This window comes from Danio aesculapii, chromosome 5 (genome assembly GCF_903798145.1).
Source record: "Danio aesculapii chromosome 5, fDanAes4.1, whole genome shotgun sequence".
Lineage (NCBI taxonomy): Eukaryota > Metazoa > Chordata > Actinopteri > Cypriniformes > Danionidae > Danio > Danio aesculapii.
Window position 1 is genome coordinate 30,868,893 of NC_079439.1, and position 26,317 is coordinate 30,895,209.

Below are 26,317 nucleotides of genomic sequence, written 5' to 3' on the forward strand. Positions count from 1 at the left end.
ATATGTTTTTATGCAGCGGATGCCCTTCCAGCTGCAACCGATCACCGAGTAACACCCATACACTCTCATTCACACACATACACTACAGACAGTTTAGCTTATTCAATTCACCTATAGCGCATGTCTTTGGACTGTGGGGGAAACCGGAGCACCAGGAGGAAACTCACGCGAACACGGGGAGAACATGCAAACTCCACACAGCAATGCCAACTGGTCCAGTCGAGGCTCGAACCAGCGACCTTCACTGTGCCGCCCCACGGTGAGCAATAGATTTTTTATTCAATTTAAATTTAAATGACCAAAGAAACTGAATTGTTACACTTATATTTAAGTTACTTATTTATCTTAAGTTGCATATGCTTACCAAAATACCACTTCAAATATTGGTAACACAATAAACATAAGTGGTTATGTCATCAGTGTTTGATAAAAAATTAGCACAAAAATCGTGATGGAGGTATCATATTATACAAAGTTTAAATGCAATACATCAAATGGAAATCAAAAGCAAGACTTTTTAAATCATTTTTACATATTGTGCCTCTCATTTGTAAGTTCAATGAACACAACACCATAATTTCATAGATAAATATAGGGAGAACTGAACAGTAGCCTATATAAACAGTAGGTATATAAACATTTTTAGGTATATATTACAAGATAAAACATTAAATACAACCAAATACATGTTACCTTTTACCAAAAAACAAAGGTTTTTGTTAATTCAAGCAGATCATGAACTGCAAAATTTTCATTAAATCTCTCTTACATTTGGACCAATACAAAACAATAAATCTTCTAAGCTGATCAAGGATCAGAAACTAAGATGTTTACACAACAGTGGGTGGCTATAAAAAGAAACAATTCTTTGTAACAAATTTCCACACTTCCCAAAGTTCATTAAATAGCTAAGCACACCATCTACGACTAGTGTGTTGATCATTTATTTATGACTTCATGTCTTTACATATTTACATACTTGTAAATGTTAAGTGCATTTAATATTTTGAACAGTGTTAAAACAAACACGCATAAATTATATTAATGTTTTGTCAATACAAATGTTTTCACCTCTACATATAATGCTTATAATTTCATTAGCACAGTCAAACTCTCTTTTCTCTCACACTCTTCAGTGTGACAGTGATCAAATGTAACAACATAATTTAGTGCCATTCTTTTGGTAGGTTCGCAACAAAAAAAATAAAGATGCAATAACAAGGACAGAGAAAAGGAGAACAGCGGCACGCCACGCATCTGGACGCAGTGCTTTTCTCACTTTCACATTTTCAGCATCCAGCAAGTTACTTAAGCTTAGCATGTAGCCAAGAGACCAGCCGACAGAAGTGTCTTCAACCTGCAAACCAACACAATGTGTTGACATTATTGAAAGGATATGTCTTAAAACTGCATAGCGGTTATTCTGGGTGTCTTACTTTTTCCTGAAAGGAGATGTGTGAAAAGGAGAGATCACTGAAACCATATCCATTAATCAGGAGCACCCGCGTAAGCACAGATTCAGCACAGTAGTCTCTCAAATGATTCCCCTCAGTGGGAAACTTGTTCTGCATCTGAGAAAGAAAAAGGGAGTTAGACGGCGATATTGCCTAAAGGGAATATTTAAAATTTTATCACATTTGAGTTTAATTAAGGCCTAGGCTAAGGAATTTTTAGCTCTGACAAGCATGGTAATACACTTGATAGTGTTGGATTGAATTTGAGACTGCGCATCGACGGTGTTTGCACTTTCAGCAGTGAAATTTAAACCACACTGAACTGAACTATAAAGTGAAACTGGACTGACAGTTTTAATCTACTAGTACTTCTATGTTAAGCTGTTTTGACACAATTTACATTGTAAATGTGCTATAAAAATAAAGATAAATTGAATTGAATTCCACGAACAGCTAAACATCTGAAATACAGCATTAGTTGGTAATGATTCAATCAATCTAAGCAAAGTAAACAAAATAGCCTATCTATAGAGAAAAAAAATGCAATCTCTTAGAATCTTGGGTTGACAAGAAAGACCCATTAAAGGGATAGAAAGTGATAGAATATTTGTTTTTAGTTTACTCATACTCCAGTCATCCAAGATGAAGATGAATCTTTTCTTCAGTGTAACGTAAAAGGTTTTAGCTGAAATCGTGGCAAGTCTAACTTTCAAGACAGGGTACTTTAGTAACCAAGCTGGTGACTATTTTCACCTTTGAATTTTCCATCATGATGTAAATATAGAATAGTCAATTTTTAAAGAGGTAAATTATTGTACCTCTTTTTTTTTTTTGAAAATTTTGAGCGAGATACTAGTGGTCTAATGCGATTCAATGATTTATTTATTTTTTTCTCGCTGGTGAATAAGAGATGAGGTTATCTCCCTCATCGTTTCACAGGTCTGTTTTTTTCTAATGCCGACAGGATCTTTAGCTTTAGCAACAGTTTTAGCCTCTCTGAAATCACTTTCCTTACCTTTAATAGTCAAAAAATGGAAGCTTGTACTGAATAACTAAATAACACTCAGTTTCTTGTAGGGACCAATCAATGTGCTTCATAAAATCTTAATGATTGTAGCCAGTGTTTTTCATTTAGTTTTGTCTGCATTTGCATGTTTTGTGTCTCCCAAAGTGCCAGTAGTTCTACTTCTTTAATTGTTTACTAAAGAAAAAAACATCTACGGTTTAGATGACCTTGTGTACAGTATATTCTCAGAAACAAAGGTACAAAATTTGTCACCGGGTTGGTACCCTTTTAAAAGGTACAGATTTTACCATACAAGTGGACATTAGTACCTTTAGGGTGCACTTTTTGTACCTTTAAGATTTACTTTTGTACTTTCATGGTACACGTTCGTAATTTTTAGGGTTATTAATATGTAAATTAATATGTACCTTTAAGGACCTGTTTGGAACAAAGATATACCTTTTAAACAGGTACAGTACCACCCCAGTGGCAGGTTTTGTACCTTTATTTCTGTGAGTGTGTAGATTAAAGCTTTTTGGTGAACTATTCCTTTAAAATGAATAACTTTTCTCAGTGGGTTGGTACCTGCTGAAAGCTCATGTTGCAGACAAACTGGGCAGCGTGCTCTAAATCTGCTGGGGATGTGATGAAGAAGCCTGCAGCTTTTTGCATGAATTGATGAATGTAATAAAATGCAGAAAATGCCTGTGCCAAAGAAAGAGATATTAGCTGTATGCGTAAAATGGTTTGTTCAAAGCTTAGTTTATCACAAGGTCTTTTGGGATCCATGGGTTGTTTATTTTCAATCAAATTTAGCTCATCAAGGAATTCAGATTGCGAGGTGTTTAACATTTCAAAACAAGGCTGTTTGAGAAACAGACAAGGTATGTTTTTGTTCGACTAAAAGGAACAAATTATGTAAAGTTATTCAGTAGGCAATCAGACTACAGATCCAATTCCAATTTAAAACCGTTTGTGTCTTCAACTGTTGCATGTTTTAAAGAATTGGATCATAAAATGTATCCATTTAGACCACTCAAAGTTCCATCTTTCTCATTCACTAAAAAGAAACTACTCCTAAGTTATTTGTAACTAATTCCAAGAATAATGTTTTTACACAGCAACTCTTACCATGAAGTTTCCAGTAATGTTGGGCTGAAAGACTCCATCAAAAGAGCATCTGGAATAAGAGCAGTTGCTAAAAGAGAAGAGTTGAGAAACATTTCCAAGACACTGATTGTAGTTTCCGGTGCCTTTTATTTGCAGCTCGTCATCAGGTTTATAAGGAGTTTGTCTTTTAACGCAAGGAGTATCAAACACACTGCTCAGCTTTATAGAGCTGTTGTAATCTGCAGGATAACAGGGGTGGACTATAGATGTGTCTGAACCCTGAGTCTGTAACACACATAAAGAAGAATAGAAAACATTAGATATTTTATTCTGAATAATGAGCCAGTTTAAACTAAACCAGGTTAAAGGTTTGCACTTAACCCTGATCAGATGTGCCAGCAGTCGGAGTAAAGCCTGATCTTGTCCATAACACAGAAAACTGTGAGTGTAGATCTGGTAGTCTCGCCCATACAGCCGCAGTTTCATCAGCTTGTCCATGTTCTCCACGGTCTGTTTCGTCACAAAGGTGATCTGAGTAGATGCTCCACCAAAGTCCAGTGCACCAACTGTATCTCTGCCTGGGGAAATCCATCGACCCACAAAACCATACTGGAGAAATGATCAGAGAGAGAGTGTTCATCAAATCAAGTGGTATTTAAAATTACCCAAAATATATAGAAGTACTGTATAGGGAAAACAAAAATTCAACCATTACCTTAATAAAATTCTCCAGCAGGTAGTTGACTGTGATCCATCCATAAGCTCCCTCATCTTGTCCAGTTAAGATGGAAGCTCCTTTAAAGCTGAACGGGTAGCTCTTCAGTTTTTCTCCAACTTCTTTCAAGACCTCAGCTGACTCTTTGGGTTTGGAAATACTGTGCAAAAATATTATCTGCGATTCATTCCACTCTATTTAGTGCACTCATACCGTGGATGAACATGTGAAGTGAAGAGCCTTTTAGATTTACAATTTGTAGCTGTCATAAAATGCAGTGCAGATATTGGGAAAGGTTATATAATGATCAACTCATCGGTGTTCATTCATCATTTGAACAGTGTTCTGACTCACTTCAGTAGCCTCATGCCTGCAGTGGCCCCCAGATACACAGGGGTGATTCTCTGTCTAGATTTCGGGATGCTTTTAGTGGCTTTATCCATGCATTCCTCAAGGCTACGTGCTGCTGCTCCTTTGATTCCAGCATAACTGGAGATCCCACCTCCTGGTACAGGGAAAAATTGTGGAAAAAGCTATTAAAATGTTTGTAATCTGACAGTGGAGGACATGAGTTCAAGTTTGATTTATTTATATAGCACGTTTCCAAATGGCCACAAGACGACACAAAGTGCTTTACAGAGAAGATACAAACAAGCAGTACGGACATAAAATAAAACAGCAATAGGCACATAATGTAAAAGAGAGCATAAAAGATATCAAATAGACTATACAAAACAGTTTGGTTTAAATGCCTAAAACAAGAAAGTAATTGACCCTTTAATTCCACCCAAAAGATGCCACTGAAGTTGACCACAATAAACAGGATTAAAAATGAGACCATTGGACTCCCGAGGAAGGGACTTATGCTTCAAACGACCAAGAAAATAGACGAGTCTTTAATTTAGACTTAAAAAATTTCAGTGACGAAGCCATTTTTAATTCTAGTGGAAGCGCGTTCCAAAGGATGTTGGACACATATTGACATCAGCTTGACTTAGTGAAGAGTGCAAAAGTGACAGATAATCATAAGAGAGAGAAAATGGGTCAATTATTTAATGCAATGCTGTTAATTTTTAAAGAACGCTGTGTTGTTTGTCTCATTTACATTTATGCAGATGTTTTCACCTAAAGCAATGTGAGAACAACAGAAGAATAACAATGAGATAAAAAGCATGACCAATTCAGAACTATATTTGGGATGAATAAATTAAGACAAATCCCTTTCATTTATTTATTTTTTACATCTGAATTCTGCAATATATGATGTTTGAGTTTTCTCTATATTCAATATTAGGGTAAGAGTCAATCTTATACTTCTTGTGTATTTTCTTTCATTCTGTTACCTCTATGATTAGAAAATAAAAATAGTGTATCTACTTACCCTTCACATGGCACTCGCTGTGCTGACTGACAATGCCAGTGCCGTTTTGCTTATCTGCTGGCCATTTGTAGATGAACACTGACGTATGAGAGGATCCGGCATCCAGAACTATTCCATACTGAAGACAAACACATCTGTTAACAAATGTCCACAAACTTGTCATGGATTCATTTAGGGCTGTACAATATATCACTTCAGCATAAACAATTGAAATGTGCACATCCACAGTAGTCACATCACAGGATGTGGATTATTGGTGACCACAATTTGAGATGCATATGAATTTTTTTTACTCAGTCGCAAAGTTTAGCTATTGTATAGTTAAAGTTCACAATGTTCATGAGTTTTTTTTCTGTTACGATGTTAACATAAGCAAAGCAATGTGTGCTCACGCTTCATTTGTAGAAAATAAATCTTACTTTGATTATATACTTAGCTAACATGAAGACAATATTTCCTAGTTCCTCTGAAAGGCCCGCCCTCAAGAGGCTCTGATTGGTCAGCTAACATAATGTGCTGTGATTCGCAGATCAGCTCCACATCACCAGAAAGCGTCTCTGTTATAACATTACAGCACCTCTGGGCACGCCCCTTCACTGCGCGTAACCTGAAGGGTTTATGACATCATCAACCCGGATTTATTTTTTTGTAGTCCCCAAACTTTGTTCGCTGTAGGCTTTGCTAAGCTAACTCTGTAAAAGCCAATGTCTCTTTTTGTATTGAACTTTGAGCGTATTACATTCAGAGATGTTGTTTATGTTCACACAGCTACATTACACACCAACTAAAGTTTAAAATATGATATGGTAGTGGACCACGCCTTTAAAGCATGCAGGTGCAAGAAATTATATAATTTTAGCATAAACAAAGATTAATTGCATTTCATTTATATACAGTGAAGACTGTGAAGAGTTACTTTACATTTGATTATTCAATGTCTGACTACTTAAGACATTAAGTATTAAAATGTAAAGCACAATTTGTTTTTCTGTTTTGTATCATTTGTTTTTGTATTTATATAGTTTATTACATTTTATGCAGATGGATGGAACATGGTTTTATTTGCAATATTCAGTAGTGTAAAGTAATAAATTACAAATACTCAAACTTCTGTAATTGAGTAGTTTTTCTCAGGAATTCCAATGTAGTTTTAAAAATGTGTTCTTTTACTTTCCCTTGAGTTTATTTTTAGTGCTGCATGGGTACTTTTACTTCACTACTTTCCTTCAACCTTTATTTTTTCTTGTCTATAGGGATTGGCTAAGTAGAATAATCAGTCCTGTGATTTCTGTCCAATCAAATTGCAGATAGAAAGTAAATCGCATCATGTGAAACTACCTAAAGACATGAGTGATACAGCCCATAAATGCAGCAAAACATAAAAAAAAAACATTAAAAGTGTCCAAGAAGATGTCCTTAAACAAATGACCTTAACCTTCCTGTCGTGTTCGGTTGAAATCTGACCGATTTACAACTTAAATCACTCATAAATATTGTGTTTTACATCTGATTGCCTCACGGCCTTATGATATTCTACACACAATACATTTGAATATATAAAAGTGATGATCAGCTCTTTCATTCAAATTTGAGTGTTTTAATCAACCTTGTTACACTTGTGGTGTTCCCGGTCAAAAGTGAATGAATGGGTATCCAGGCTATATTCATTCATAAGACAGAAAACATCCCCACACACACTACTACCCCAACTCACTCACTCACTTCAGACTGAACAATGTCTTTTGCAGGTACACATCTCTTTTACGCGCTGATCCTCCAACCTGATCTCACAAGAAAACATAACTATTTAACGTTTTGTCAGTTTAGTGGCTAATTCATATGAGTTCAGTCATACAGAAGTGTACGATTTTTAAAAGGAGGTGTGGCACCCAACCCCACCCCTAAACCCAATCGTCATTGAGGATAAGCAAATTGTACAAAACTGTATGAATGAGATCGTATAAATTCATATGGATTAGCTACTAAACCAATAAATTATGAATTGCCATGATGGTGTTGAATAATCCAACGTGAATCAACTTCCTGATAAAACAGTGTATCATATCTACACACAGACTAGGTGTCTGTTATGTGAATCCATCTACTGTATGTGTGTCTGTCTTTCTTCTTTTGTTCTTTTTTTTATCTTCTTATTTTTGTTTATTTATTTCTCTCTCTCTCTCTCTCTCTCTCTCTCTCTCTCTCTCTCTCTCTCTCTCTCTCTCTCTGCCAATATCCGTTCAGCCAATCTGAGTCTAGCAGGGGCATTTTTAGCTTAGCTTAGCAACAATTATTTTATTATATTAGATCGTTATTATCTTGCTCAAAAATGACCAAAGTATAACTAGTGCTAGTTCTGTGTCCATGCTCACAGTATACACCCTCAGTCACATTTTCCTATATTAGTACACTTGAAGGACTGAAAATTTGATCACTCAGAACACAGGAAAGGATAGCATTTTGTTTGTGCTTTGCTGGTTGATAAATCATTCAGATGGATTAAAATTTCAATTTCTTTGGTCAGACCCTGAGATAGTTATTTTAGCAAACTGTCTAGTAATGAAAGTATTTTGATTTCTGTCATCTATTGTTCATTTTGTAATATATTGTCAGTGCCTATTTTTGTTTTTATTGCAGTTATTTTATGTCTAATTCTGTATATTCATGTTAAACACTACTTTGAGACATTGTTCACAGCTAAAAGAAAGTTGAATAAAAATTTGGTGGATAAAAAAGATTTTTGTGCTAATATAAGAGCAGTTAAAACAGACTGGTCAATTTTGGCCGGGAACACTAAAGTAAGGGGCAGAATGTGAACACGACAGGAGGGTTAAACAAGAACGAAATGCACTACAGAATGTTACATTTACACATCCCTACACTAATTGCATGTAAACGCATCAGCCTTTCACAGTGTAACACTCATTACTCTTGAGTAAAGGGCTACTTTTTACTCGTACTTTGAGTAATATTTACAACAGATAATTTTACTTTATTTGCACTACATTTTGGGGCAAGTAATGGTACTTTAACTTAAGTATGATTTTTCAGTACTCTTTTCACTACTGGCAATATAATATAGGCTGTATATGGCATTTTTTATTTATTTTTTGGATATTGTCAGCCCTAGTTTCATTTATTTTAACTTGCAAAAAAAAAAAAACTATTTTCTTTAGTTCACTTTTATTTTACAAGAGCTTTCACGTGAATAATTTGAATGCCTCTGTTTGTGACAATCGTTATTCAAATTCATAAGCAGCAAGTCAAAACTGTCACTAAAGCTGCCAGCTGAGCTTCAATGGCTGCCTGCCACATGCCATACAAATTTTCTGCTCGACAGATAAGAATTATGTTTTAAAATCATATCTCATCAGAAGGCTGAAACGTTCTTTTGGCTTGTCAGCCTTGTGTGAGTATTTCACTTTATAACAACAACAACAACAACAACAACAACAAGACATTACCATGAGCTGCGCTGGTTCTTTGAAGTCTTCAGTATTAACGACGAGCAGAAGGATGCCAACAAATGAAACAAATAAACCTGCAATAATAGTGCATGTTTGCAATTGCATTTTAATCAGTTGTAAACTAAAAATAAAAGGACATCTGCTGACCGACTGTTGTTGGAATTTAGCCGGGGTGTATCTGAATCCACCGCCGTTCGAGTAGGTTAACTAAACTAACCTGTCAGACCTGCTCGGCCATGCAAATTAGTCTGTATCAAAAAAACAGAACTTAATGTAATTTATTATAAATATCTGTAGAGGTGCGTTTATTTACTGAATAGTGCTTTAATAAGTTTGTTCACCTTTGTTTACGTGAATAGGTCTGAAATGGTAAAAACAGTTGGTTGAATGTACAAAGAATTGAGAGACTCGCAATCCATGCAAACAGACATTAATCTGACACTAGATGACGCTGGAGCAATAGTCTATAATTCAGTAACCTCACAATACACATTATGAATGTTACTAAAGAGAAATTAAAGTCTTAAGTGATTAAATGGGATCGTTAAATTAACGATTAAATTGGTGTTTGAAATTATTTTAGTATTTAAAAAACGAGGGGTAAATAAGAACATATAAAAGTGTATTATTGTTTTATTTCTGTAGCTTTACACACACACACACGCACACACACACACACACACACGCACACACACACACACACACTTGTTAGGATATGGTTAGTGTACCAAAACCTTGGTTAGTTTGTTTGTGGGAACGGTTTAACTACAATAACCTTTTTGTTGTTGTTTTTGTAGTAAAAAAAAAAATGAAATAAAAATTTTTTAAACTTTTAAATGAAAAATTTGCCTTAATAACATGCCACATGTGCAATCACAATAAAATGTTATCTTTTTGTTTGGGGCATGTCGGAGAATGAAAAAGAGAAAAATAGAATAGATCCTTTCCAGTGTTGACATATTTCTTTGAATCTGAAAACATAGACAAGACAAAGGGCTTATCTTTTTAAACAGTCTTGAGTCTTTAATTATATTCTCACAAACATGAACTCGATTTGCTGCCTGCACTTTTGTAGCAGGCAACACTGACGGAGGAACATTCTTATTCTAGAGAGCATTCGATTGGATACAAATCTGTGTAACACAAGAAGAATAATTAATATTTGCTAACTATAAATATGTGTGCACTTGCATATAGCTAGCTTTAACAAAGCCCAAAACATTCAATGTTTTTCAGAGAATGTACAAATATCTGACAGAAAAGTAGTAAATACATTTAATTATTTATATAAAAAACCCAGAAGCAAGCAATACAGTTTTCAAATCAAAGTCAATCTGGTATCTGCACAGCTACATTTGTAAGATTCTTTCGCATGATTTCAGTGCCTTGACTTTGTATTACAGCAGATAAGACAGAACATAGAGAAAGTCTATAAAAAGTTGCATCAGCGTATAAATATATAAGGCACAGAATTGTATCTAAAAATGTACATTCAACATTATAAGAAAAGAAAACACATCTATAAGGCTGTTGCCAGGGCACGTCATGTATTTATTTCTCATCAGATGGCTACAGTATCTGATTATGAAAAAGACTGGTGTAAATGCCCTCAGAAATGCATTTGAGACGTATCCCAGCAAACAGTTTTGTGTTTAATAGACATCTAAATGTAAACAGCTTGGCTAAAACAAGGCTAAACTTGGGCTGTCCGTGAAAATCTAATAGACATCTAAAAATAGCCCAAAACTAGACGAGTCGCCAATAGACTTTATTTATATGTGTTGTCATTCATTTCTGTTTATTTGATGACTAGTCTAGTTTTGGCCTATTTGACGTCTACTAGATTTTCTCTGACAGCCCAAATTTGGCCTTGTTATAGCCAAGACTATGTTTAGACGTTTATTACACATCTATTAGACATCTTTCAAAAACAAAAAATTCTTGCTGGCATTCAGACCACTTCAGCAGGTAGCCTGCAACACATTTTAGATGAAACTGGACAGTTCTAAATGCCTCTTGTTGTTAAAACTAATTATGTATAAAATTTTCTCCCCCCAAAATGTAAAAAATAAATAAAAATGTAGGAGCATGTTTTATTACAGTCTGATATAACAATGCAAATGCAACACCCAACAACAATGCCACAGACAGCAGATTGGGATGTTTATTTTTGTTTTACTGGAACATGAGTAAAAAAGCCTCCAGTAGCCTACATATGAAATAATTTGTAAGAGAAATAACAGGTATAGGTTGATTTCTGTGTGTATATATATATATATATATATATATATATATATATATATATATATATATATATATATATATATATATATATATATATATATATATATATATATATACATACATGTATGTATATAAATGCAGTGTATCTTATGCTTTAATCAAGGTAACCTAGTTATATTTGCATATAGCAATGTTTCTCAACCACGTTTCTGGAGAACCAGCAGCTCTGCACATTTTCCATGTCTCCTTAAAAAAACACACCTGATTCAGATAATCTGCTCATTAGCAGAGACTGAAGGACCGGTAATGGGTGTGACGGACAAAGGAGACATTCAAAACATGCAGTGTTGGTGGTCCTCCAGGAACGTGGTTGAGAAACACTGGCATATTGCGTGGGATTTAAATATTGGATATATTCGTTTAGCGGAGATACATTTATGTGGGCAAATATAAATGGATTCTTCAAATCACATAGCTATCTGATCAGAGAAAGCGCATGAAGTGACCAGGTGTGAGATGAATCAAACAAAAAAATGAGCACTAATAAAAGCATGACCTGTTTTCTGTCTCTTATAAAACTATAAAACATATAAAATGTGCTTCTTAAAAAATGGGTTATTGATGAAATGTTTTTATGCATCCTTGTTGTTTTCCGAGTACTGTAAATGGAAGAATCCTCACCAAGGACTGTGTATAATGATAAACGGTACATAAGTACAAATATAGCACATTATCAAACGACATCACCTGTGTTTTTATTGCAGATCGCTCGAACCAGAAAGATTAGTGCTGAGGTAAGGAGGATGGAAAAGAGGAAGATGAGAAAACTCCAGGCTCCTGAGCGCAGTGATTTCCTAAGTGCAACGTTTTCAGCAGGCAGCAGGTTGCTTTGGCTTAGCATGTAGCCGAGGGACCAGCCGACAGACGTGTCTTCTGCCTGGGAACCAAAGCTACATGTTGACATCAGCTTGACTTAGTGGAGCGTTTATTCACAGAGCTTAAAAGTTCTAGTTCAGCCAAAAATGAAAACTCCTGTCATCGTTTACTCACCCTTCACATTCTACAAACCTGTTTGTGTTTCTTTATTATGTTGAACAAAAGAATACATTTTAAAGAATGCTGCAAACCAGTAAAGCCATTGACGTCCATAGATTTTTTTTTCATTCTATAGGTGTCAACATTCTTCAAAATATCTTCTTTTGTGTTCAACAAACAAAAAAAACACTTGAAAATTTACTCAGCATTATTCATTTTCAGGTGAACTATAACCTTAAATCTGCATGGCTTTTACTTCTGTAAAGTGCTAAATATAATTTTTTGAAGATAATATAGTTCAATGTAGCAGCACGTCTTTATCATTGGGAAATTAAGTGGAAGTTGAAAAGCACTCTCTATTTGACAGGCTGGAAGGGAAGGGGTTAATAACAGTAATACTGTATATGGGAAGCGTGCATTCAGCAGGTAAACAGACTTTTTTTTCTACCTTCTTCTGAAAGGAGATGTGTGGGAAGGAGCGATCGTTGAAACTGTATCCATTGACCAGGAGCGCCCGCATAAACACAGAGACAGCACAGTAGTCCTTCAGACGGCTTTCATTATGCTGAACCTTCCTCCCCATCTAGGGCAGACAGAGTTGAAGACAACAAGCATTTTACTCATACATTTAGTCACATGTATACTATATATGTTTAAGCACATATATAAATAAATACATTTAATATATATAGTCACCATGAAATCAAAAGGATTTTTTTTAAATGCCTTATTTATATTTTACAGTATTTTTGTTATTATTAAAGTATTTATATGTGCAATTAAAGTTATGTTATTCCAAAAAAAATCTATCAAATTACTAAATGTCTAAAATTCAAGTAAAAGTAGAAACTTGTAAGAGTGTGTTTTATTATTGGCAGGTTGGGATGTTTGTTTTGTTTTATTTTTTTAAATTCAATTCTATTATTGACCATTAAATGATAAAAGTGGAACGTTTAATTAATAACCAATGAAACAACAGCAGAGATGCATCATGCACCTGTAATGCCTCTGTGAACGGAGAGGAAACCAGTGGTGTAGTCCTAAAAAAAAAGGTGGTGTACTATTACCCACCCAACCCGCCCATGCTGATTTTATAATTTTACCTGAACTTTTTAGCGAGACATCATTCACTCGACTTCGAAAAACTCACAAAATTTTCTCACAGCTGCTGTGGTCGTCAGGGGGCGGGGAATGGTGCAAAATATAATAAAAAAATGCACCAATTGCAACAAATTGAGATGAGAGTTAAAAAAAAACTTTTGGTATACAGTTAAAGGGGAAGTCTAACCAGCAAAACAAGTGAGTAAACCGAGGGTATACGCAATTATTGATCCTCAGAAGTCGTAATACCCAAAGAGCTAGTGGACAAAAGTGCGTATAGCCCCGACTACACCACTGGAGGAAACCTAATAAAAAATATAGCATATCTTTCATTTACAAAGGCACAGTGTTTTATTTATGGAAGTGTGGACTATACACAATGTCTAAAAATAAAATAAAAGCAGAAACTTAACTAAACTGAATTCAAACCATTAATGAAAACTACAATAGTTAGGTAGTGATTCAAAAATAACAGATCTTACAGGCTTTCAATATAACTAAACAAAATAAATCAGATCTGCTTATTTAATATTCGTCTGCTAAAAGTGATTTGATTCAACACATTAAGGCCTGATCCCAATTCTACCCCTTACACCTTCCCCTTACCAATTCTCTTTAGCTTAAAATCCCAATTCTCTTTAGCTTGAATGCGTAGGGATAAGGAGAAGGGCTAGTTAGCCTTCAAAAGAGATTTTTCAGGACCACACTCGAAATCAAGGGGTAACAAAATTTCCCAGAATACGCCAGCCACAACAGCAGGATAGCTGCACCCAGAAGTCAGGAGATGCACAAATTGGTATTTTTTGTCATTATTACGAATTTGTACAACAAACAAGCACATGTTCTAATACAGTCATAACTGTCGTTCGTGTTTTACCATCATGCTTAAAATAAAAACCGCTAAAATTCACTATGACTCTCAATCATTGGTCGATTGGTGAATTGCACTGGAGGGAAAGTCATCTCCAAATAGCAAGGCTCAAAATTAGCTCAGCGGGTCAGTACCTCCTGCAAGCTCATGTTGCAGATCACACGAGCAGCGTCCTCTAAATGAGCTGGAGTCCAAATTTTGATGCCTGTGGCTTCCTGAAGAAAAGAATGGGTGTAGAAAAATGCTGAAAATGCCTGTGAGGGGAAAAAACAAGAATAAAATGAAAGTGAATAGTGATGGATAGAGAGAGATTGCATAATCATAATAATGACACATGCAACTATGACACACAAGTGCCCAGCAGATAAATGTATGATTTATTTTAATGCTTCAAGCTGTCCCACTTAATAACTGCGTGCATGTCACCACAACCATCCCCCACCAGACTGAAATGCTGCCTAAGGCTTGAAAAATGAAGGAGCAAATTAGATATTATGCCAACTGATCAAGAAAACAGTGAAATTCCACTGGTTTTTTTAAAGGCAAGAATCTGTGATTTATGGTAAATTTAGAAGACCTAAGGGATGTTGTTGAAAGGTACGACATAAAATGGATTTTCATTCGGCCAATCATGAAATCAAACGGTCTGTTTTATAATAGGCCTAGTAGCAACTCTTACCATGAAGTTTCCAGTAATGTTGGGCTGAAAGACTCCATCAAAAGAGCATCTGGAATAACAGCAGTTGCTAAAAGAGAAGAGTTCAGAAATATTTCCAAGACACTGATTGTAGTTTCCGGTGCCTTTTATTTGCAGCTCATCATCAGGTTTATAAGGAGTTTGTCTTTTAACACATGGAGTATCAAACACACTGCCCAGCTTTATAGAGCTGTTGTAATCTGCAGGATAACAGGGGTGGACTATAGATGTGTCTGAACCCTGAGTCTGTATCACACATAAAGAGAAAACATTAGATATTTATTCTGAATAATGAGCCAGTTTAAACTAAACCAGGTTAAAGTTTTGCACTTAACCGTGATCAGATGTGCCAGCAGTCGGAGCAAAACCTGATCTCGTCCATAACACAGAAAACTGTGAGTGTAGATCTGGTAGTCTCGCCCATACAGCCGCAGTTTCATCAGGTTGTCCTTGTTCTCCACGGTCTGTTTCGTCACAAAGGTAATCTGAGTAGACGCTCCACCAAAGTCCAGGGCACCAACTGTATCTCTGCCTGGGGAAATCCATCGACCCACAAAACCATACTGGAGAAATAAGATGGGGAAATGTAGGGTAATGGCTGGTAGCAGAGCTGAAGGACATTTAGACGTTGTAAGAGACACAATATGGCTAACTTTATACCTTAATGTAGTTCTCCAGCAGGTAGTTGACTGTGATCCATCCATACGCTCCCTCCTCTTGTCCAGTTAAGATGGAGGCTCCTTTAAAGCTGAACGGGTAGCGCTTTAGTTTTTCTTCCACTTCCGTCAAAACCTCAGCTGACTCTTTGGGTTTAGAAATACTGTGTGATACGACAGAAACCAATATCTGTTATCTCCATCTTGGACAATTTTATTTCCTCTGTACCAACATATTGGGGCACTTCTGCATTTTTAACTAAAAAATACAGACTTTTGTATTTACTCTACACACTGCATTTGTACACTGTACAGTACACACTGCACACAAAAGACTGGAGTGTAAATTTATTAACAGTGGAATACAATGGATTTAATCAATAGGATAAATTGTTCTCTAAGATATACATCGAAAGTATGTGGCTTAGGTAAGTGCAAAAACTCTCCAGAAAGCCTCCAGTTTTACATGCCCATTTACAACCCTAGAATGAAAATCTTGGTTTTGACCTTATTTGGGAGGGTCATGAATATTAATGAGATCTGCTCTCATGCTGCTCTCGGCTCATATCTCTGACCCTCACACAGCATGATGTACTCTGAAATACATAAGTGCAAAATAATCATACTTCAGTTGCCAAAAATATTTCAACAAACTGAATAGATGCCTTGTCAAATGACAATTGTTTCAATTGAATTAGATAAGAGGTTCTTATTAGGAGCAAGTGAGCTATCTGTGGGAAACTAAGTCTGCTTCTCCATTACTGCTCCTGAATTGTGTGTTGTGGATGAAATATAGGCTAAATTGTAAATATGCGTTATATATCATTAAAATATATAATAGAAGGGATAGATAGATGTATTTAGAGTTGTATTTTGAGGGTTTAACATTTGAAAACAGGAAATAATTTCAACCTCTATGTAAAAAAAAAATATTTTTAAGTTAATTTCCATCTATTAGCTCTGTTAAAATCATAGTAAGAGCTGAGTGATATGACACAATGCACTTATTGAAATTTACATGTGTCTGTTATTTTATTACAAAAGTACCATGCCAATTTTGCAGTATATATGTATGTATATAAAACATATAATATATTTAAAGAGACCTTATGCCACTGGGGCAGCGCTGAATAAAGTTATAATCTGTCTTTCCAGAATTTTTCATTCTATGAGTTGTAAACAGATCAGATAACCCATTCGTGGCCATGCATGGCTGCCTGCTTCTTATTGTTTCTACAGACTAATTTATACTTCTGGTTCAAGTGCAGGCGTATGCCCCAGCGCAGCCTTTGCGTAGCACAAGCTCTGTGATTGGTCGGCTTGGTAGCGTTGACGAGTGTGGGTGGGGGTGAGAGCCGTGCAAACTTGTTGGAGCGAGTGTTTACAAGTGTTGAGTCCCATGAAGGAGCTCCAATTGAAAAGTTTTGTTTTTTGTTTACCTTATAATTAAAGTTGTTGCACATCTACAGGTTCCCGCCTCAAAATGAGCAAGTTGGAGCCACGTGTACATTAAGGTAGCGTTCAGAAAAATAAAAAATAAAAACAGCAAAGAAACTCAGAGTAACTCAAAAACCTCACTGCCAGGGGTCACGCCCATCACTCGACACAGTCCCATTGTGCTATGGGGGGCATGCCGAGAACAGTGGAAGTAGAGTGAGGCTGGTGGCATGAGAGTTAATGAGTGTTACCTGTGTGCAACACAGGTCTCGAGTCTCATGGTGGAATGTCAAAAAAAGGTGGAATAACGAGAGAACCACGCCTGGAACTATGTGCTTGTGTTTGTGTGTGCGGCTGCTGCTTATGTTTTCATCTGTTGTTTATTGAATTAATAAATGTGTGAAATGTTCTTCCCTATGGCTAGAAAGACATCAAACCTTGTAACACCCACATACATAGGAAATATAATAAGCTGTGGTAAAAAAAAAGCTTGTTGTAAGCTCAATAGGAAACATTGTGACCAATCAAACGCTGTAGGGGTATGCATATTAACCCTTGTGGATTGTCACATTCTGTATCTTGTTCTGATTGGCCTGTTTCTTATTGTGATTTTACACTCACATGATTAACGTAAGGAAACAATACTGTTTGAGGCTAACGGTATGTCATTACCATGTAATAAATTCTTATGATTCAGCTATTTCTTTCCTTTACTTTTATACCTTTAAAAGTTAAAAGGTAAAAAGATTATAATATTTTATTGCAGCTTTAGTCATTACAAATTTATTTTAATATATTTTAATAATGCCAAAACTGAATTTTCAGTAACAGTAATCCAGTACTATTCACTGTCACGTGATCCTTGTAGACAGTTGTAGAAGTGAAGTCCTAAAGCTGAATTAAGATTTTTTTTGGTCATATACAAGCAGAATTTGACACAAAGCTCTTGAGTTTTCTGACTCACTTCAGTAGTCTCATGCCAGCTGTGGCCCCGAGATACAGAGGAGTGTGTTTGTGTCTAACTGTTGGGATCTCCCTCATGGCTTTATCCATGCATTCCTTAAGGCTTCGAGCTGCTCCTCCTTTGTCACCAGCATAACTTGAGATCCCACCTCCTGGTAGAGAAAGTAAGAGAGGAGGAAAGGGGCAAACTTCGGTTCATCAGGACACTTGACTACCAACAAGACATTCTGGGTGCCTATTCCAGGGGCCTCATGTATCAATATTTCTGCGTACGCACAAAAACTTTGCGTTCACCAGATTTCACGCTCACCTTTGAATTTACTAACAAAGAAATGAACGTGAGTGTGCATTGGTCCACGCCAACTTCATGTCTGGCGTACGTGCATTTCTTGTGTGTTTGTTTTTTTTCCATTGGCGACTTCTAGAGGCAATTATGTTAAATTGTACACTACAATGTATCTTTTGGCTCGTTTCCACTGACTGGTAGGGTACGGTACGGTTCAGTACGAGTCAACTTTATCAGGTTTGCGTTTCCACAACCAAGGGTACTCTTTTGGTGGGCTTGGTGTATGACAAAAAGTTTCAGTCGATGTCATTCTCGCTCAACGAAATGTCTACAATAAAGCTGTACGGATCGCCCACATGTCATATGAGAAGCACTTCTCACAAAACAGATGCTTTACACACAAATACTTGTGTAGAAATGTTTATTACTAACATTTCTATGAACATGAGTTGATTATAACTAGATCAATGACAGTGCGAAACAGCCTACTGTAACATATGTAATTATATAAAATAAATAAATAAATGAAAATATATAAACACATACAGCCCCTTACAGTCTCCGATATGTTACCAACTACAGAAGAACTACACACAGCAGACATTTCGTCCGTATTTAGGTTCAGAAACAACACAAAATATAGCCCACAGTCAGTGTAAACCTCTTATCTGTGTCTGTAATCTTCAGCAGCACATGTAGCCTCTGTTAGACAGTAATTCCATCATTCCTAGTTCATATTAGTCCAAAAGGTGAGGATAATAGTTCTGGCATTTTGTTCATGCTTGCTGAAAAATAATGTGCTCCTTTTTTTCCGGCTTCTCCTTTGCTTTTTCGCGCTTCACTCTCGCGTTTGTCAGTGTCTGACAGGATCGGGTTTCAAAAGGAAACGGGCCAAAAGCGTACCAAACCGAACCGTACCATACCGTACCACTCAGTGGAAACGGGCCAAAAGCGTACCAAACCGTACCGTACCACTCAGTGGAAACGGGCCATTTGAGCCGTGCAATGGCAGCTGTATTGGACGGGATCATCCGCATGTCTAGCAGGTGTATAAGGCTTCCATACCATACAGTTGACCAGCCAAACATTAAAGCGCTTTTTGCAGCGATCGCCGGTTTTCTTAATGTAATCGAAGCAATTGACTGCACGCACATTGCTATAAAGGCGCCATCTGAAGATGAGTTTGCATACATGAATCAGAAACATTTCCGTTCAATAAATGTTCAAATAATATGTGATGCTCAAATGCGCTTAACATAATAGACACACTTATTAATGATTCCTACTTATCTTCCTCGTGATGATGAGTAGGCAAAATCTGATAAGTAATGGGAAAAAAAGAAGATTGAGTTCATCAGACGCTGGATTCGAACCGGGTTCATGATTGATAGTGTCAAAACATGTTGCCATGCGCTTTACGAGCTACGCCACACTGATAATGTCTGCTCTCTTCAGTTATTTTATCTCTGTCAATCAAATGGGACACTACAAAATTTTACACTTTTACATCGCACTATTTCTTTTTTAATTCCTTCACAGTGCGATGTTCAGACCCTCCCACTCTCCCACTGTATTTTTTTCTTATGTTATTAATTCTGGAGGACAAACTTGCAAATAACACTGTTTTTCTCCGGTCTACCTCCGAAAGGAGCACCTCCAATTCACATTCTGTTCAAAGTTTCTCTTTTTGCTTGCTTTTGCCATTGCTTTTTCACTAGATTTTTCCAAAGTAGAATCATTACCATATTTATTAGGGGGAGGAGGCAGGGAGGGGTTTTACGCTCGTGCACGTGTGCTCAGTTTCACGTTAATTCGGATGTACAAAGAGAATATGCGTGGGATTCCGCGGACGCACTGTTTTATACATCTGGATTTTTTACTGCGTATACACATTTACAGCTTTGTGCGTACGCAATGTTTTAGTATGAATTCAACACAAGTCTTCGTACATGAGGCCCCAGATGTTTCTGTAGATCACTGCTGATCAGCAATATTTGAGGAGTACTGAGAGTTTAACATCCTTATTCTATGATTGCCAGATCCTTAGAGATCACTGAAAGACTGAACCACAGTGATGAAGTAAAAAGGGCAAACTTGAGGCATCACCGCATAAGAGGAAATGACTAAAATAGTGTCCATACTCAGCACTCTTGAGTCATATCATTCTGAGTGAGCTACAGAGTTAAAATAAAATTCATTTTAATGCATTTATATACACAAAGTAAAACTTCTGATGAATTTTGCAACATCTCTCCTCTCTGTGGCTTTTGAGAAGCGTGTTGCACTCTGAAACTAAAATTACGGTAAATAGTTATATAAAAAGCATCAAATGATGATAGAAGTTTGCAGTTTAAGGCATTACACAAGGTTTTAACAGTCTCACATCCCTGTTCTGCAGCGCTGTCCCTAATCTTATCGACTGACATTTACAATTATTCTTACGGACATTTTAATCCAAACGGACATCCAAATGAGGAATAAGCCATTTATCATTAAACACTCACCCTTTGCATGGCACTCGCTGTGCTGACTGACAATGCCAGTGCCGTTCTGCTTATCTGCTGGCCATTTGTAGATGAACATGGACGTATGTGAGGATCCGGCATCCAGAACTATTCCATACTGAAGACAAACACATCTGTTAACAAATGTCCACAAACTTGTCTTGGTTTAATTTAATAGGGCTGCACAATATATCACTTCAGCATCGACATTGAAATGTGCACATCCACAATAGTCACATCGCAGGGTGGGGATTATTGGTGACCACAATTTAAAATGCATGAGATTTTTTTTTTTTTACTTAGTTGCAAATTTTAGCCATTGTAGAGTTAAAGTTCAGAACTTTTTATGAGTTTTTTTCTGTTACGATGTTATATATATAATTACTGTACATCTATACACTGGTTGGTCAAGGCGTGAAAATGAACACCAAGTTAAAATTAACAAGCATTAACAAGTTGCTTGAAAAATGTCAAGTGCATATATGTAAAGAAGAAATAAATTTTATATACATGAATTATCAAAAACTCGTTTATAATTACATTATCGTGCTAAAGTTTTCTTTTTTCAACAAGGGCACATTAGATTTATCAAAAGTCACAGCAACGGTATTTATAATATCACAAAAGATTTCTATTTTAAATAAATGCTGTTCTTTCAAACATTGTGTTCCATAAAGAAACTCAACGCATTACGATTTCAACAAAGAAATTAGGCAGCACAATAAGAAATACATGTTTTTGATGGCTAAAACAGAATATTAGAATGTTTTCTGAAGCATTCTGAAGACTGTAGTAACAGGTGATGAAACTTTCCATTGTAGTAATGAATTACCTTTTTAAATATATTGCAATAAAAAAACGTTTATTTTATTCATTCATTTTCTTTTCGGCTTAGTCCTTTTATTAATCAGGGGTTGCCACAGCAGAATGAACCGCCAACTTATCCAGCATATGTTTAACATATGGAACATATGGATGCCCTTCCAGCTGCAACTTTTCAATTATATTGAAAAATCTAACCACAGAGTTATGGGAGCAGAAAAAAATCAATCTGTAAACATGTTTTGTACTTTAAATGAGGAAAATAAACATGCGTTGTGGGTGTGACGAAAAAAGTTAGCGAGTTTACAGCATACTTTGTAGAAATTCTGTGAATTAAACTGCGCAAACCAAAAGAAATAATGCTAATCAAAAGCATAAGAGTTGGCTCACTATAAAACAAAAAAAATAAAATTATTTTATTTGACATTTTCTGCATTTATGAGAAAAAAATCTTCGTTATGTATTGTGACAGATGTTGAATTGGCACTTGTGTGATTTTGGTAAATCAAATATAATAGTTTGAAAACTTTAACAGAGACATTTTAAGTATTTTTAAAGCACTTTAAAATACTTGCTTACACAAAAAAAAACGCAGAAATGGTTTAGATATTTTGTCGAAAATCATTTTTTTATTCATGACAAGGTTGATATTTGCATGGAATTGCCCAAATACTAATACAATACATCTACAAATTAAATTGACATTTATTCATTTATTGTTATCTTGTTATTGTTAATATTATCTCACATTAGTTATTTATTGATGTTTCTAATCAGTCTGCTGTTTTATTCCAGTCCTAATATCCAACTCTGTATACTCCTGGATACTGGCATCCTCAAATATTTAGTTTATATTCAGAATTGCAACAAATTTAAGTTCTAATGTGCGACACTCAAATATTTAATGAATGTGATTTCAATCACTTATTCACACAGCAACCAGACCAAGTTACAACTTGCATATACTGTAGCTGGTGCAACTGGCTCCAGGTAAATGGGTTTGTTGTTGCAGAGAACAGGGTGTGTACTTGGCCATTACCCTATGGGAACTACATTATACATAATTTTCACAGAGGCACTTTTCACGCACTGATTCACTTAGGATTACAATATCATAAATTACACTGATAAAAAAATCATAATACTAAATGTAGCTTAAAAAGTAGCTGCATCGTCTACCTTTTTAATGCTTTTTTCTTCATTTTATAATATAAAGCTTCTTCTTAATTCATTCAAGTCTGATTTTTATTCAAGCTAACATGACTAGCCTAAGTAGATTTCCTTCAACGCTACTTTAAATTGAAGTGTTTGCTCAATGATTATAAGTTTTTACAACCTAAAGATCAAGAAAGTGTCATTTACATAAGCCATCTCTCACTCTTGTAAGTCACCATCCATTTCTTTTATCTTATTTTATACACACCTGCAGTAAAGGCTTCCTGAAGGATTGTGTATTTTGGGCAAGACACTGCCTGGGCCCTATTCATTCATGCAAACCAAGATAATCCCTTCCAATTACATATCTTGCACTCCACGCTTTGCCTACAGTTTGCATACTGCCATTTTAGCTTCGTGTAATAGTAGCAGCTCTGAAAGTTGTGTTCGACAGGTGACTCAAAACATGTTCGGGTTTGCCTTTTTATGTGTTATTCCACAACACTCATTTTTGTCGTTACTCACCTGTGCAGTATGTCTTTTATTAGGGGTTTATCCTGAAGCTAAACAGAATTGTCAACATGCGCTGTAGGCATATTAAGAGATTTAACCGTAATGGGTGCGTACAAGTTGCACAATGTCACAATACACTACGAAAATATTCCTAGACATTCAAAACCACAGAGAACTACTCTCCCCTTTCTAAGAAGGAAAAGGGATTAAAGGGTTGAATCAAAGCAGCTGGGAAATGCTGGCAGTCACAATATCTATTTTTCACTGTATGATATATTGCACCAAAATATATTGTGATAAATGATATTATTGTCATTTTAAGACCATTTTATGCCACTCATTTTATAATGCCAGAATAACAATGCACAGTAATGGCATAATAATGCAAGTACACTCGTATTCTTAAGAATATTTAATTATAGTCAATTCACAGTTTAATAATTAGGCACTGGAATCAGAATCTGAAAACATAACATCTTAAACAAATAAATAATAATAATAATGAAAAATGTTAACAAAAATATACAAGTAAAAAGAGATAGAAAAAAAGTAACAGATCTATTTTCAGTTGTTAGACACCCACATGAAAATAAGTAATTTATAGTAAATACTAGTGATTTTTAAGCATACTGATACTGACACCTCCGATAGAGCTAAAATGTTGCTGATATTGTTTTTTTTTTTTTTTTTTTTTGTATATATATATATATATATATATATATATATATATATATATATATATATATATATATATATATATTGCATCACCAAAATGATTGAGGTCATGTCCATGTGTTGTGCAATAAGTCGATATATTGATTATTGTGACAGGCCTGCTGGCAGTAAAATGGATGAAATTAAATGGTTTAAAAATGGATAAAATTGGATGAAAAATTTATATATATATATATATATATATATATATATATATATATATATATATATATATATATATATATATATATATATATATATTGTTTTTTGTTTTTTTGTATTGTGGTGAAAGCAGTAATTAATGTTTGTTTTATGATTGTGTCAAATCCATTGGCTTTTGTGAATGCACTTTTATAAAAAATGGAAATAAAGTTTTAATATTTTTAAATAAGCACTGTGTGATCGGGGACAAAACATATGCAAAGACGCATTTGATTATTTGTGAGTGCCTATTTTAAACACTGTCAGAATAAAAATTATACCAAGACCCTGGAAGAATGATTCTCAAAGATTTAATATTCTTGCAGCAATGGAGAAGAAACACAAAATGGTTAATTTATCCTTTGAGGCAAGTTTTTATACAAGCATACAAATAGATGATGAGGCATTGTCTTTAAGCATTGGTCTAAACAATTTGGTTGATACAGTCCTACTCAATTCCTTGTCAGCACAATATTCTTGCAACTGGCACATTCCAACCAGGCCACTGATTAAAAAAGCAACTATGTGCGTGATTACATTCAGAAATGTGTGCATTTTATAATTTTAACTATAATTTTAATTTTTATTTAACAAAAAATTTAATTTTATATGAATAAAACATAACTATTCTGTTAGTTAAATTAAGTGTGACTGATTATTATCAATTATGAACTATGAACTGTTTTCCATTATGATGAACTAAGTCATACAATAATATTCTTTAGTTGCAGCCAGTAACATTCTGGTCTGCGAGACATGTTTTGAAAAGACAAAATTACATGTTGTTGAATTAAGATACCCATCTTTCTTTGCTGAAAAAAACAACAGCTGGAACACTCATAAAATTTCTAGTGATTTTAATAATTATAATTGAAATTTAATTCTAATAATAAATTGAATAGTATAAACCGTTAAAAGGTGATGGTTTGTAATGCATTTAGTTTTTTAAACCATTACAACTTCGGTGATGTGTGTATCGTTTTACACACATTAGCTTAACATTTACCCCAAACTCACTGTAGTAATGTCTTAACATTCAGCTTTATTGTAAAGAGCTGCAGATATTCAGCAGGGTCATCGAATCTGATAAAACTAAATTAGACATTATCAAAACCGTTTAACCCCTTTTTTCCATTTTGGGGCTTAAGTGTAATTAAGGGGTTTTAATGTTACTCAGAATCACTCTGGTTATGCCTTAAAACTCATTATTTATATGTATTAGATGCACATATCCAGCAGGGTGTCCAAATCTGATAAAGCAACGGTTAGAAGTTACCACAATCTCTCACCCTAATTGTTTGTGATTTTTTTTTTAAATCTTAATTGTTATTTAGTTGCTTTAATGATATACAATATCACTCTGAAGTGCTGCCAAAACGTACCTCTCACATTTTGGGCTAAATATCATACTTATTATTACTCTGAGGTAAACAGAAACTAAACTCTTAAGGGCTTAAATAAAACTGAATCTTCCAAAAAACCACAACAACAGCAAAACAACTTTGTACCGTTCAACCGTCACGGACTGCAGGTCCATAATAGACAATATCTGAGCCTTCAAAATAATTAATCTATGATTTTTTTTTAAATAATTAATCTATGACTAGTACCGGAAACTGATCGATATAACGTCACCATTCTGATAAGAAGCTCGGTGTTTCTCATGATAACGTGCTCAGTGAACTGTCAGTGGAATGTGAAACACTCCCTTCTCCTCTGTGGGATTTGCAGCCAAGCTGTGTGTGTCATAAATTAGAAAGATGTTATTTACCATAAAACCTGTTGACCCTTTGATGTCTTCAGAGGGCAGGACGAGCAGAAGAATCCCAGCGACTGCCAGAAAGAGAGCCGCGGTGGCAGTAATGATCTGGCATTGCTGCCGGTTGCCCGTGGATACCATCTTCACCACGAGATCCAGACAAGGCAAATGACAGCGACGACATTCGCTGGAGCGTCTGGTAGCCTATATACTGCCGTGACGTGTG

General features: G+C 35.4%; 2 protein-coding genes across 4 annotated transcripts; both read right to left on the minus strand.

Moving 5' to 3' along the window:
* Positions 1-452: 452 nt before the first annotated feature.
* Positions 453-9,336, minus strand: entpd2a.2 (ectonucleoside triphosphate diphosphohydrolase 2a, tandem duplicate 2). 3 transcript variants are annotated; one of them, XM_056457888.1, is made up of 10 exons: positions 9,281-9,336; positions 9,131-9,207; positions 5,667-5,784; positions 4,640-4,790; positions 4,286-4,445; positions 3,952-4,179; positions 3,592-3,855; positions 3,046-3,165; positions 1,437-1,571; positions 453-1,357 (listed from the first exon to the last, which is right to left on the minus strand). In XM_056457888.1, the coding sequence occupies exons 2-10, from the start codon at positions 9,131-9,133 to the stop codon at positions 1,148-1,150; spliced, it is 1,389 nt and encodes a 462-aa protein (XP_056313863.1). In that variant the 5' UTR covers positions 9,134-9,207; positions 9,281-9,336; the 3' UTR covers positions 453-1,147. The 3 variants fall into 3 exon arrangements, with proteins under 3 accessions (XP_056313863.1, XP_056313864.1, XP_056313862.1); XM_056457889.1 differs by having other exon boundaries at positions 5,667-5,800; XM_056457887.1 differs by having other exon boundaries at positions 9,131-9,333.
* Positions 9,337-11,500: 2,164 nt separating this feature from the next.
* Positions 11,501-26,317, minus strand: entpd2a.1 (ectonucleoside triphosphate diphosphohydrolase 2a, tandem duplicate 1). The gene is made up of 9 exons (XM_056457885.1): positions 26,104-26,317; positions 20,928-21,045; positions 18,139-18,289; positions 15,742-15,901; positions 15,417-15,644; positions 15,064-15,327; positions 14,519-14,638; positions 12,861-12,995; positions 11,501-12,314 (listed from the first exon to the last, which is right to left on the minus strand). Exons 1-9 carry the CDS (start codon positions 26,230-26,232, stop codon positions 12,111-12,113), a joined length of 1,509 nt encoding a protein of 502 aa, XP_056313860.1. The 5' UTR covers positions 26,233-26,317; the 3' UTR covers positions 11,501-12,110.